General features: G+C 42.6%; 1 protein-coding gene across 1 annotated transcript; it reads right to left on the bottom strand.

Annotated features, from left to right (window-relative positions):
- Positions 1 to 435: 435 nt before the first annotated feature.
- On the bottom strand, positions 436 to 13,309 carry sv2ba (synaptic vesicle glycoprotein 2Ba). The gene is made up of 12 exons (XM_084541778.1): positions 12,553 to 13,309; positions 7,379 to 7,559; positions 5,467 to 5,618; positions 4,919 to 5,052; positions 4,321 to 4,410; positions 3,501 to 3,614; positions 3,277 to 3,365; positions 2,944 to 3,108; positions 2,712 to 2,845; positions 2,425 to 2,625; positions 2,156 to 2,315; positions 436 to 1,189 (listed from the first exon to the last, which is right to left on the bottom strand). The coding sequence occupies exons 1-12, from the start codon at positions 13,028 to 13,030 to the stop codon at positions 1,006 to 1,008; spliced, it is 2,082 nt and encodes a 693-aa protein (XP_084397904.1). The 5' UTR covers positions 13,031 to 13,309; the 3' UTR covers positions 436 to 1,005.
- Between the last annotated feature and the right edge of the window lie 522 nt (positions 13,310 to 13,831).

Here is a 13,831-nt window from a genome sequence, read left to right as displayed (position 1 = left end):
CTGCAAATCAGTTCTTCATCACAGCGTTGAAAGGAGAGCATCATATCAAAACATCTAATCTCACAGTTTTGTTTCATTCACTTAAAAAAAAAAACAACGGAAAAACAGACGAAACATCAGTTCCTTACACTTTGACATGGCAAAAAGTGACAGACAAGACTCTGATTCTACATTTTCACCACCTACTAAACACAGATCTATCGCTGAGGACACACATGACGCCTCAGAGTCGATGACAAGACGACAAACAAGGAGGAAAATCCAGCTGGGTTGGATTTGGATCAGTTGTGAGAAATGAACTGGAGTGGATTCAATTTAAAAAAAAAAAAGAAAGAAAGAAAGAAAGAAAGAAAATCTCCTACACTTAATGAATGATCGGCCCTGGTTTATAAGAAGAGAGAACAAACTGAGCAACAAATTAAGAAGACTACAGACACCACAGGACAGGGCAGAACAAATAAAGACTGGGTGAACAATAGAGGTGTTTTCTCTGAACAACAACAGCAGCAGTAATAATATCGCTGCTGAGCCTCGGCAGTGAATACAACAGGATTCTAACCCAATTCAAGTTATCACTAGAAGTCCTCTCTCTTTTCTCCAAGAGGGAATGAAATCAAAGCACAACATGGTAACATGAACTACATCACCTTTCAAGTACAGACACAATTTCATCTCATATTTAATCTTTTACACAAACCTCAAACAAAACAAATGCTGCTACGCTGTTTGTGAATAGAGGATGGGACGGGGCAGAGGATGACAAAGACTAGTTTTATATAATGTCACAGAAATGCTGGCCGGCCTGAGGAGCTTGCAGAAGGAACAGGAAGCAACCACAGGTTCATGTAGGCAACCAGACAGATTATCAACGCTTTTAATCATATAACCATGACAGACTCTTTAACACAACGCGGCCTTTCTTCCTCCGAAACATCCCTCACAACATGTTTCCCTTATGGTTATACTGTGTCTGGGGGCCCGGGAGGCTGCAGGAGTTTGGCCTTTTCAAGAGAGTATCTTCTCCCGAGTCTCGGGCAGCTTGAGAGCCAGCAGACCGCCGCAGACCAGGGCGGCGAAGGCCAGGAAGATGGGGATGATCTTTGTGACGCCGATGAAGGCTGCAAAGATGAAGCTGGCGACGATGGCCGCGAACTTGCAGATCCCATTCAGGATGCCGAACGCGGTCCCTCTGCAGAGTCAAAAACACAGAGAAGGATCAGAGGCAGAATTGTCGCTTATACGTTGTAGATATTGGCACGAAACAGGGCAGAGTTCAAAGGGGCATATAGTTTTTGACAGAGGTATTTAAGTGAGTAAATGTAACATGCCCATCTTATGCTTGCTTGTCAGGCTTTCCCCTTTGAAAGTTGTTCTTAATTTTCACAAATAGTCTCAGTTTATAGCTGGCAGATCAGCTGAATTGTGGCTAGCAGCTAGCAGTTAGCAGGTGTTAGCTAGTCGACAGCTCTGTGAATTGATTGGACATTTGGCTCATTTAAAACAAGAGCCTACGTATAAATGTGCAACTAAATATGTGCAAATACCATTGTTCCTGTGTGTTAAACTCATACGGATGCAAACTGAAGGCAAACACTTAAAAACACACGTGCTAGCGTTCATATATTCCGACAGTGGGTTTCTCTTTTACAAGTGGAAAAAGCCCGTTTAACAAACGTCATCTTAGGGAATGAGTTTGGCTGGAACTGCTGGAGTGAGATTCTTACGTTATTAGTAATCTTGGCTCCCACACACTGGATGCTTCGGTCCTGAATGTGGCTTTTTATGGCATAGCCTGTTTCCCAACGTAATAACGTGGTCGGCCAAATGAACAGGCCTTCGCTGGGTGTTTCAGTGCTGGCAGCCCACATTACAACCAACTGAAACATGGTTTAGACCACTCCTTGTTCTTTTTTTTTGTTTGTTCTTTCGTTGAAAAATAAAAAGATCTCTTACCACTGTCAGATACACACCACTTTAACCGGTGGAGCACCTTGACAGGCCTGCTGCGCCTAGTTACAACTGGTTAAGCTGTCACTGAACATGTGCATGTGCTAAATGTGATAGTCTGGGCTTTAGTGAACGGCCCAACACTATTTTAAGACAGGGTTAGAATTGAGGCAGCTCAAACCAATAATGGGATAGAGCTGGCCGGTACCTTTTAGCGGAGGGGTAGAGCTCCACAGAAATGACCTCGAGTCCATTCCACGCTGCCACACTGACGGCGTAGAAGAGACACTGCCAACATATTACAGCCCCTTGACTGAAGCTTAGCAGCAGCAGGAAAGTGCAGGCCGACGATGCCAGCATGGAACCACCTGGAAAAATGGATGATGATGAAACAAGTTTGGCGAAATCTACACACAAGCCTTCAAATCTTCTCCGTGCTGCTGTGCTGTATGTATTTACACTTTCTTCTAACCTCACCTATTATTCGGATTCTTCCTATCTTGTCCATGAACAGCGCCGAGACGATGTTGCCCGGCAGCACCGCCAAACTGCCCAGGAAGCTGACCAGGTAGATGACGATGTCGTTCTCCTCCTGGAAGTTCAGGTGGCAGCCTTTCTTCGGGTGGAGGAAGGTAGCGTTCTCCATTCGACAGTCTTTGAACTTTTCCTGCCAGAGGTCTGGAGCGAGAGGACAGAGGATCGTAAAAGGCCTAAAACATTATTTCCTGTAAGTGCTAGATTAGTTTTTACAGCAGCTACGATACCTGTGTTATAGAAGACGGTGTTTTTGATCGTGCAGTTCTCAAAGAAGGTGTTGGTCGATTTCACGTCCTCAAAGTAACAATTCTCAAACAGAGAGTCCTCGAACTTGACTGATTTAATTTCAATGTTTGCAAACCTGAAAGATAGAAAGGACGTGAATTTGCATTAACTGCTTGGCTTTAAAGATCCACAAATGACATGAACACACGGGTTTGCACTGTTCAGGAGACATACTTGTCATGGATGTACTCTCCCTCTCTGTGGATCTGGTTGACCAGAGAGAAGTTAAAGTGGAAGCGCTCCACGCGTTCTCGGTGGAACACTCGGACCTTGGACTCGTACTCCTCATACTGCATGTACTTGATCATGTCGGGGAACCACACTCCCAGCCCATGGTAGCTGATAGACAGAGAAATTCATTCTTACATTGAAATCATATCCACTTTATTTGCCTTGTTTATATCCACAAAGAAGCGAGAAATTTATTCTGTGCATTAATAGCGACTCCGGTGGGACTTGAACCCTCAACCCTTGAAGTTTCTGTGGAAGTTAAAAGCGTGGTGTTACCTGAATGCCAAGCAGAACCAGACGATAACCAGGAAGAGGCCCTGGAGCCTGAGCTCTGGAGCTGATAGAGACATCACGTTGGCCATCACCTGCAGGAAGGAGGAATAAACAGAGAGACAGTCAAGACAGTCTGCAGGAAAAGGCAACAAGTACAAAGCAAAATTGTGGATCTACCCAATCTGCTCTGTTTACTGTTGTTTGCAGAATAAGAGTGATTTATGGACCTGCTGCAGCATGGTCACATGTCGGACAGTCCAGCGCTGGAAGGCAGTTCCGGTGTCGCTCTGGATCTCTATGAACTCATCATCCTGGGTTTGAGGAGTCTTAATGTTGGTCACCTACACAGAGAGAACACATTCATTATCACCATGTTCAACTTCATAATAATCTTCAGTATTTTTATTGTTATTATTATTTGTAATAATTTAAATACTGTACATACTGTACATTTTTTCTTCTGCATGTGGTTATTTTTGCATAAATTTTTACTTGTCCATTTAATTCTGTGCATTACTTATCAGTTGCTATTCCTGATGTTGAACTTAGATCCCCTAATAGGAGAAGAGTTGACTCCATGACATGACTTTGAATGACGGTTCCCCTCATTTACATAATGAAATCCAAAAAGAAACATAAAAAGAAAAGACAGAAAAAATACACTTGGGGAAATAAGAATCTACTCATTTCACTTTTATTCATAATTAAAGCCTACATCTATTGTTTTATACATCATCATTCATTATTTATTTAATAATGACCTCTCTAAGATGTTGAATTTTTAATGTTGCCAGTTTTTGTCTTTTTAATGTTTGCCCTGATTTAAGCTGACAATCACATTTTTAAAGGCAGCACTCATGATCTTAAGCCACTCTTTGATGATTAATCCTGGCAAAGAGAAGTAAAACCTGCTGCGTCCCACCTGCTCATATCTGAATATCAGATGTGAGAACCTGTAGCTGCATTTCTGTTGTCAGTAAACCCGGTGAATTCGCAGTTTAGTGATTGTGCGAAACGTCAGTGTTGTTGTGAATAAAACAGGCTTACAGTGAACACTCTCTCTGGCTCCCCCTTGGCTTTCCAGTTGGTGTCGTGAACCTGTCGCAGGATCATCCACGCCTCGTCGTGTCGGGCGTTCTGAAATACACATATCCAAATCTCTGAATGTCGCTGTTTCAAGACTGTAAAGGGGTTTTGATGCGTAGAAGAAAAGGACAGCAGCTGCATATGTAAGAAGATGCTTCAGTTTGAATTCTGAAACTTTCCCACGTATTCTGCGTCCGGACACACAGCTGAGTACCAATGTTCCCATTAGCTTCTTATCAGAGAGGGTAGTGTGTGATAAATTGGGGGAGTGTTGCAGCAGTAACATACAAATACAATACCACATGTGGTTAAAGGTCTGACAATGTCCTGGATGGGAAACACGGGGGGTGCTGTTCTGGTGATGCCTTAGCAGCTCTTCGCTACCTTTGCACTGCAGTGGGATGTTGCTGTGGTGGCCGGTGACTCAGCATTCTTAACCAATCACAGCTTGATGTTTAATACTGTACCCTGACAATCAATATGAGGGTGATACACTTATAGCTCCTAGTTTTCAACCGAGAGACTTTTAAAACAGGGTAAACTGGTTCCAGTATCTGACCTCCAGTAGGAAACGTGGGCTCTCCGGCATGAAAACGACTCCGATGAGGGCAGCCAGCACAGGGAAGAGACACACCAGGATAAACAGCCTCCAACTGTGCATCTGGATCTCTGTACCGATGGCGAACCCCCAGCCTAAAAAAAACCCACCCAGTAAAGAACATGTTAATAATTAAACTCTTTCTGGGTTGCACGCCGTAATTTGCAAAATTGCTGAAGAGCAGCAAATGCATCTTTGTACAAAATATGTTTTAAATATGCTATTAAATCCCTGAAAGTCAAATTACATGCAGGCAACCTGCTTCAGAGCTACTTCAGGGATGCTGGCAAGATGTTCAGCTGTATTAATGTGAGTAATGAATTAATTAAGGCCTCAGCTCCTGCGATGACTTTTCAAAATGATTCATATTAGCAAGCTCAAATTTATTTAGTCACGTCATATAGACTGAAACGAAAAATGTTCAAAAATGAATTAAAATTCAATTAAAAGTGAAATGATCAGCGTCTCTTCATTCTGAGGTAGTGTACAGTATATTTCATGTGTGTTACCGTAGTGGGGGATGATGCCCCAGGCTGTGAAGGAGGCGTACAGGCCTCCCAGCATCCAGAACATGCAGAGCCAACTCAGATGTTCTCCCCGTTTATCCATCTGCAGGAACTCGGCAAAGTAGGTGTACACAATCGGGATGGCGCCACCAATTCTTGAGGAGGAATCACACAACATCATGCTCATCTTTTTACTCAGCCAACACTTTTATATTGTCCATCATCCTGTATGTTTCCAGTTACCGCTGACATCCATGTGGGTATACTTGTCAAGATTTTGAGAAACCTAAATCTGTCATTACTTTAAACTGTATGCTACGTATTTGTAACAAATACACGGTGAGGTTAATAGCAAGCAGAACCAACTAAAACAGCTTTATCGTAGAGTTTCCAGGCCTTTACTTCTGAAATGCAACCATGACTTTGTCTGCCTTTGAAGCAGGAATCAAAAACCTGCAAATTAACACCCACATTCAGGAAAATCTGCATTTGAAAACCGGCATAAAACATTATTTTAAAGGTGGGAAATCTAGATGTAACGATGACAGTTTTAAATTCTGTTAATTAATTGAATGTATCTTGGTATATGACAACAAAGTGATCACTGTTGGCAGATGAATACTTCATAGACTGTTTTTTTTGGGAGATCAGTTTGTTCAGCTGGCTCTCAGTGTTCAGTACGAAGCCAAGTCCAACAAGACCAGAGATCAGTCGCGGATTTGGTCAGAGGGGAATATGACTCAGATCTTCATGAGAGGGACTGATCTATGGCTTGAGCCTTGGGCAGGTTTTGGCAGTAGTGATGGTCAACTGCATCAGTGTTGTATTCTAAAGCAAACTTGATGGCATTTTCCTATTCAAATCTGGTTGAAACACTCGGAAAACAACTTACAAAGTCCAATCAGTTAACATCAGTGCCAGGATGATTTAGTTTTTATGACCATGACAAACCTTCTTACACAGGGGTGCGCTCGCTACCTGCTGTTGCATCCCGTGAAGAATCTGTGCAGTCCCTCTGCAGTTGTGTCTGTTAACGACTAACGCGGGGCTCATTATCAGCGTGAGTCAGCAACAGCTGACCATTTTATTTCGGCGACCTTGTATTTTTCAGCTTAACAAAAAGCTCAAACATCAATATCCCGGGTCTGGCTGAACTCGAGCCGCGACCATTATCAGAAGAAATGGGTCTTTGAAAGTTGCAAAATCAATCAGCGCACGGCATTAGCCTCACTGTAAGGTGCTGGCGACAGCATGAACAGAGCAATAAAAGTGAAATGAAAAGCACGTAAAGAACATTGTTCACCTGCTTTAATTAGTGTAATAAAGAAATGCTCTGTTGGAGTAAATAAACAGGAGTCTTCTTGTGTGCAACACGCAGTTAGACAGCCTTAGAGGTCAGCTTGTTTTCCATATAGGATAACAATTAAATTAAATTATCAACCTAAAACATGCTCTCTGTAATGAAGCACCCATCAGCAGGATAAATTAAAGTTAATACCACAGAATGTCAACCTTTAGGATTTGTATTCTATGGTTTATGTGTAGCAGTAAAGTAAATATAGCCTTCCTAGGATCAGTCAGACTAATTTTAAGATGACTGTAAATGTCAGCCTTAACAATAAAATGTGTACGAGTTATATTAATGAGGAATATAAACAAACACGGGAGCCCACTGCTGTCGAATCACGTCCACGCTCTCCTCCACACTGTTCCCAAAAGACCACAGTGCGTTTTAATGCAAGTGCTACTTGTTACTTATTTTACTTAAATGTCAGGTATCTTATTTTGAAGCCTGTTTCTGGCAACCAGATTATTTATGGAAAAGGTCAGCCATTATGAAAAGCCTGCAGAGCAGATGCAAATGTGAATGGAAAAAAAAAATAATAATAACACACAAAAAAAAAACACGTCTCACCCAAAGCCGGAGCAGAACCTGAAGAAGAGGAAGAAGCCGTAGCCCTGAGCGAAACAGGACAGGAAGGAGAAGACCAGGTCGATGGTCAGGACGTAGATTAGACACTTCCTCCTGCCCATTTTATCACACAGGCCGCCCCACACCAGTGCGCCCACCATCATGGCCACATACACCAGCAGACCTGCAAACATACACACACAGAGTAACGCTGTAAATAAAGCTTGGTGGCACTTGACCTGACACTCACCACGATGGCTCTACAGATGTCTGCATACAAATGCATGCCCACTTCAGATATATTAAAAAAAAAGAGGAACAAAATGTATGGTTTCCACAAGGGGGCTCCCTTTACCCTGGTATGGACACAAACGACCAGACACATCATCCCGCTTCCTGCTGCAAGAAGTATACATATTTTTAAACCTGCTTTCACCTTTGTACACATGAGAGAATTCCTGCTCCTGTTGTCTTTGCTGTGTCTGGGCTGTCTGTGACATTTCATTGTTACTTTGATTATATGCTTTATCACTGCAGATTCCCACTCTGAGTCACAGCAGTGTGGAGCCTGTGTCAGCATTCAGCAGGCAGGTGGTCTAGACTGCCATTTCTTTTTCTTGTAAAGGAGCACAGTGACCAACTGTGCTGCCTGTTGCTGTGCAGAGGAACACACTTTGTTTTTATGTCTCTGGGGTTTTATTTTTATTTTCGCATGAACAAAATTTGAGTTGATTTGGGACCGTTTGGGCATTTTTTCTCAATACTTTTTTAATGTAGATCTCTGATCTTTCAGTCTTCCCAATACAGTGTTTGTGAGTGAATGTGTACTGCTTGTGCTGCTTTGTGTGTGCATGATGCCATCAAACAGAATATATAATAATAACAGCCAGATGCGTGTAGCTGTGGTGGTTGGCGGCTGCGGTTTGTTGCTGTATGACTTCTGCTTTGACTGCATTACTTTTTGTACCTGGTTAAAGTAATTACAAAATACCATTCATAAATTTCTGGGTGGTTTTGTTTTGGTGGATTTTGAACAGCTCTTGAGCTGCAAATCAACAGTTGTATCTCTTGTCTACGTCAAGACTAGAACCATAGCCGTCCTATCCATCGTGATGTTTAAACCTTTAGACACATACTCGCCGCCTGCTCTGTGTTTTTACTACACAGCCCTAATTACAGACGGACTAAGAAGCTTAACGGCACGTGGAGCCATCGTGTGCACCTTCCCTGCGGATTACTAGATTGTCCTAATGCTCCGGTGTTGCACACAGTGAGTTGCACGTCCCATTCAACCAGAGACAGCTCAGAGCACCTGGACACAATGAGTAAAAGCTATCATGTCACCTAATATCTTCTAGCCAAGTTGTTTCTTAAGGCAAAGCGTAGCCTGTGTCTTAGATAGAGTATGTGCATGGACAGGTTGACAGGATGGCCTTGTGAGTGGAAAGGCTGTCCTTCAGGTGAAGGTCTCTGCAGCAACAAGCCTGCAAAGTGTCCTTGAGCACAGCAAAGACATTGAATTACTGTAAGAGAAAGGAGAAATTATCTTTTTCCTTCCTTATTAAAAGTGAGAGCACTGCATGTGCGTTTATCAAATCTGGAGGAATATATAGTGGATCTAGACATGCTTGCCAAATATAGGGACCATATGTACTGAGTGAGGATGTGCTAACCCTGTGTGCTAAATTATAAAAGACCTCAGTTTTTTCTGTACGAATACATATAAATTTTGTCTCTTTCTATTTATTTCACACATTACAATGGCTATGCTGTTGTAAAATGTCACTAATATTGTTTAAATTCTCAAGTAAATCATAAGATGCTAACGTAAGATGTAGCTAATGTTACTAATATGCTAATAGGCCAGACCTAGACTATACCACAGCATATGTTTTTGTTGCTTGAGTAGCAGGCTACTGTATTAGCAGGCTGCTAATGTTGTTGCTACTGTAAAAATGTTGTAATTTTGTAGCATTAGCTTTCTTGTACGTAGCATAACAATCAGCACCAGACAGTGTTTTTTGCTTGCTAGCAACGAAGAATCTTAATGTTATGATTTGGTACGTTTGACGGCTCTGCTATTCCCTCTAACAGTGTCAAGTGGATTAAAGTTCAAATCTAGCTTCTAGCCCAGTTTCAAATGCACCCTGATGTGATGCTAGATTTTATAACTATGATTTTCCTAACGACCTCATCCTTTCATTATGCCTTTGCATTTCCACGTGGTTATCAGCTTGCTAACTGTAACTCCAGGGACTTCTAGATGGCGAAAGCAGCATATGGAACTTTCTCTTTGAAACACACATACTTCAATGAATGACGCACAAACAAATGTCATTCATACACTGATAAACCATTGGTATTTACATTTAATAAATCTCTGTAACAGTTTCCGTCTTTTTGGCACAGTTTTAAATGCCACAACCACTTCATGTCTATCTACTGTATCTAATTATTGTTCTTTTGGACAGCGCCACCCATGCAGTAGCAACTAGGTTTTCTAGAAACTCATTTACACGTCACTGAAATCTTCCTAAGTCGTGTCTATTCAAGTTTTAAACCTGATTTAGAAAAAAAGTTAGGTAGGATTCACACAAAAACTAATGAATTCACAGGAGTGATGTATTTTACAAGTCATGCAACTGTCAATTTGAAGCACAGACAAAGCAGCTAACAGATGGCAAAGTTTCTCTAGAAAGGTCTTACAGCATCAACGTGATTTCCGACCACTGCAGTCCCCCCAAAAAACAAACAAAAACACTACAGCAATGAATGCAGGGCACTAAAGACATTGTGGATTAACATTTTAATAGCAAGGAGCAAGCATCATAAAACCATCTCATAATTTATGCATGACCTTTGTAATTGCAACTGAGGTTTAATTTGAAAAATGCATTAGCTGGCATCTACGTATAGCTGTTTGGTTTTCTGCTAGAAAGTTAGGAGTTCAGTCTTTGAAATCATATCATGCGTGGGATTCTTTTATGTTTCCATCGTTGTGTCTTCTGCACTTAACACCTTATATCTTCACTCCGTTGATTAAACAATATAACTGCCATTAAAGGTAAGTGCACAAAGCTTCCTGTCTTTAACAAAAGGTTTGGGAGTCTATCTGCAATCCAAGACTCAGGTTAAGATTAAACACATTTCTGCTTCCGTGTGTCTGATGAACAGAGCATGAGCATGAATCAAATAGGATCATTCTGCAGATCTACTTCATATTCTCTGCCAATGATCAGTGCTCTCCTCCTGCTCTGCACAAACAGCCGCTGTGATTTCATTTTCGCCAGGCCTTCCTCCTGCTACCACAGCCTGTCAGAGGCCTGAAGCGTATCTGACAGCTCTGCACCGGGCGCTGCAGGCCGCCAGGATCTCTGACTGCTGCAACATGCTCCATATTAGCCTGGGAACACACACTGAATACAATCACCACCGGGTTCCTCATCAATCTCTCGCAATGCTTCATCCCAGGAGCCTGTTGTTAAGATGAAATGAGCGATGTGCAATCTGCCACATTGCCTGGCTGCACACGTGGTCTGGGAAATAAGGTGAGAGGCTTTAATTTGCAGTTTAGTTGTCTGTACCTGAAAGTTCGGAACAGACTAGGTCTACACTGCATACAAATTACAGTATAATTTTTTGGCATTTAATTTGTGGGGAATGACTAAACAAGCAACTGAAACAGGTAGAACAGAAAAATGCACAACTCTGAATGCAAAATATATTTAACCATTAATCTATATTTCTTTGTCAACTGCAAATAATTAAACAATTAAGATGCGTGGTGGTGCCCTCAAATCCAGACACATGTAGTGCCACTGCCAAAGCTCAGTGAAGCTAATCTGGTTGCACACAGTGGACCTATACTCAATTACGACACACACTGTTGGTTACGTGCTTAACTTCTGTATTTGCCCAGGAAAGATCCAAGCCTTTTCCCCTAATTTGCCCCAGCGACTGGGGGGATATTTCTGTCTGACGCAGTGGTCTGCAGCCATGTGCCATCCGCAGCCAAACATATGCGGGATTGTGTTCCAGCCAAGTACAACAGCAGATCATTTCACTGATGAGTTCCTCCTCTCTGGGTAAAGGCTGGAACTCTTCGACAGATGACTGTAATTAGCTAGTCTTGTAGGTTTCCAAAGAGCCATATATCCGTTTTGGAGAAATGTGTCCGCTAAATCTTTTTTTTTTTAGCCAAGCTAGCTGCATAGTTGAAGAGACAGTGAGTTGGTTGGTTGCTCAGTTTCACGCTTTTTGAAATATTTCAAAATCTGTGGGATGGATTTCCATTAGATTTTATAAGCACTGACAAGACTGACAAGAAAACACACATCCCCCTACGTAAGTAGACATTATACCTCGATATTAGCCTACTACCATTGTTGATAACTGATATTGTAAGCATTCTGATATTAACCTTTAGCTCAAAGCACCACTGTGCACGGCTGTGGAACCCATAAGGCCAGTTCAAGCCTTTCTCACACAACAGTCAGTTTGATGTAATTTTTGTCATCCGAGGCCTCAAGGGTCCACAGGGAAATTTGTGACTGCACAGACTGTACACACTGCAGGTGTGTTAACTGGGTATGCTTTTGAAGAGAAGGTCAGAGAAGACATGTCATCATAAGTCATCATTAAAAGAGGACAAGGACATTCAGTTGGCGTCAAACTGCTGGTGAGAAATTGTTCCAAACGCTACAGAAATCAAGCCCTATGTTCACTCAGTGCACTTGGGAAAAAAAGACAACTCATTCCAGGGTATACCATGGCGTTGGTACACCTCAGGAATAATCAGTGATTTGGTACAACGGCCCATTTTGTAACTAGCTGCTATATTTTTCTGAGAAGAACCTGTAGCCTTTCAGAGACGTCCGCAGGGTCCATGTTGTTTGTTTTGTGGGCAATGACCCTCACAATTATCATGATGTACCTTTGCAGTATGACAAAACTATGCACATGGGTGAAGAACAATGCACTAGCCTCCAGCATTGTTCTACTATTTCTAACTATTCTATCCTTAGAAGCCAACTTGGCTGGAAATTGTAAAATCTATCTTGCGTTTTGGAATGAAATGTCAATAGTCTATGAATGTTTTGACCACATACGTCTCTCACATTGGTGACCTCAATTTTTCCACCTTACTCAACCTTAAAGCTTACTCGGCTTTCACTTACCTAGCAATCCTTTGTTAGCATTGGATATGCACATGTCCTTCTCTGCACTGGGCAGAACGAAGCCCACCACAAAGCCGTCCACACCATCAGCCATAAGTGCCAGGCCTAGCACGGCGAAGAGCATCCACTGGAAGCGTCCATGGCCACAGTCCTCCATGATGGTCTCGTACTGCTCTGGGAGACTTTCCTCCTCCTCTTCTTGTTGGGCAGCCTGACGGGCTTTCCTCTTGGCCTCCATCCGAGCTGCCCGTCGCGCTTCCTTGATCTCGTCGGGGTGGGGGACGCCCTGGTACTCCCCCTCGTACATCTGATCATCCTCATCTGCCCCTTCAGTGGCATCACTGGCAGCGTCCTCTTCCTGCGGAGGGTAGTCCGTCTGGTAAGGGTAGCCATCTTGACCTCCGCCGTCTTGGGTGTAGGTGTAATCTCCACCCTCTGTCATCTGCTGGTTCACATTGTTGTGATAGGGGTCATCCATGATTCCTGCCGCGCGTAAAGGGCAGGAGTGACTTTGCCTTGTAGCTGTCGTTTGCTGGAAAAGCTCAAGTTGTCAGCTATAATGGCATAATCCTCCCGAAGAGACGTGAGTTGCTCTCAGCGTTGCAGCAGTCTCCTGGATCCCAGTTGTGAAAAGAAAACGGCAGGTCTTCTGTAGTGAGAGTCTATGTCTCAGGTTTAAGGCCTCAACAACTGCGTCGATTTGCACAGTGCGGCATGCTGAACCTAAAACACAGAGAGGACAGCACACCACAAACTGTCTGTCAGCTTAACAGCAAAGGAGAATGCACTTGTAGAGCCGAGACATTGCTACGCAACAGTGCCCTTTGGGACAGCTGACAAGTCAAGTCGCAATTACAGTCTCAAAGGGTTTCACAGCAGTTATTTCATACAAACCTTAAGGGAAATTCAAAGTCCAAGATAAAATTTAGAGAAAATATATATGTAATAATAAGTATGTGATTTTCATACAATAGATAATGCAATTCCGTGAGGTCAAGACACTTATTTGTTGTTTGGTTCTCTGTCCCACAATTTGCTTTATGTAAATGGGTATCTCTAGTGCTTTGTTACTCTACCACAGCTCCCTCCTGTCAGTTTAATCATTTTTTTTATTGTGTTATCACCCTTGGTACAGCACTTTCGGCTGCGAAATAAGCCCTAGCTATTATTCCGTGAGAATGACAAGTGCCATTTGGTAGGAGAGAGAAGTTCAGGAGTGCCACTCTCCCCTCTAGGCTGCTTGTCCTTCTGCACAAGCAGATAATCTCATCGTCTGCCC

This window comes from Chelon labrosus (assembly GCF_963514085.1).
Source record: "Chelon labrosus genome assembly, chromosome: 3".
NCBI lineage: Eukaryota > Metazoa > Chordata > Actinopteri > Mugiliformes > Mugilidae > Chelon > Chelon labrosus.
The sequence above is the reverse complement of the archived record's forward strand: the minus strand, read 5'-3'. Positions and strand labels throughout refer to the sequence as shown.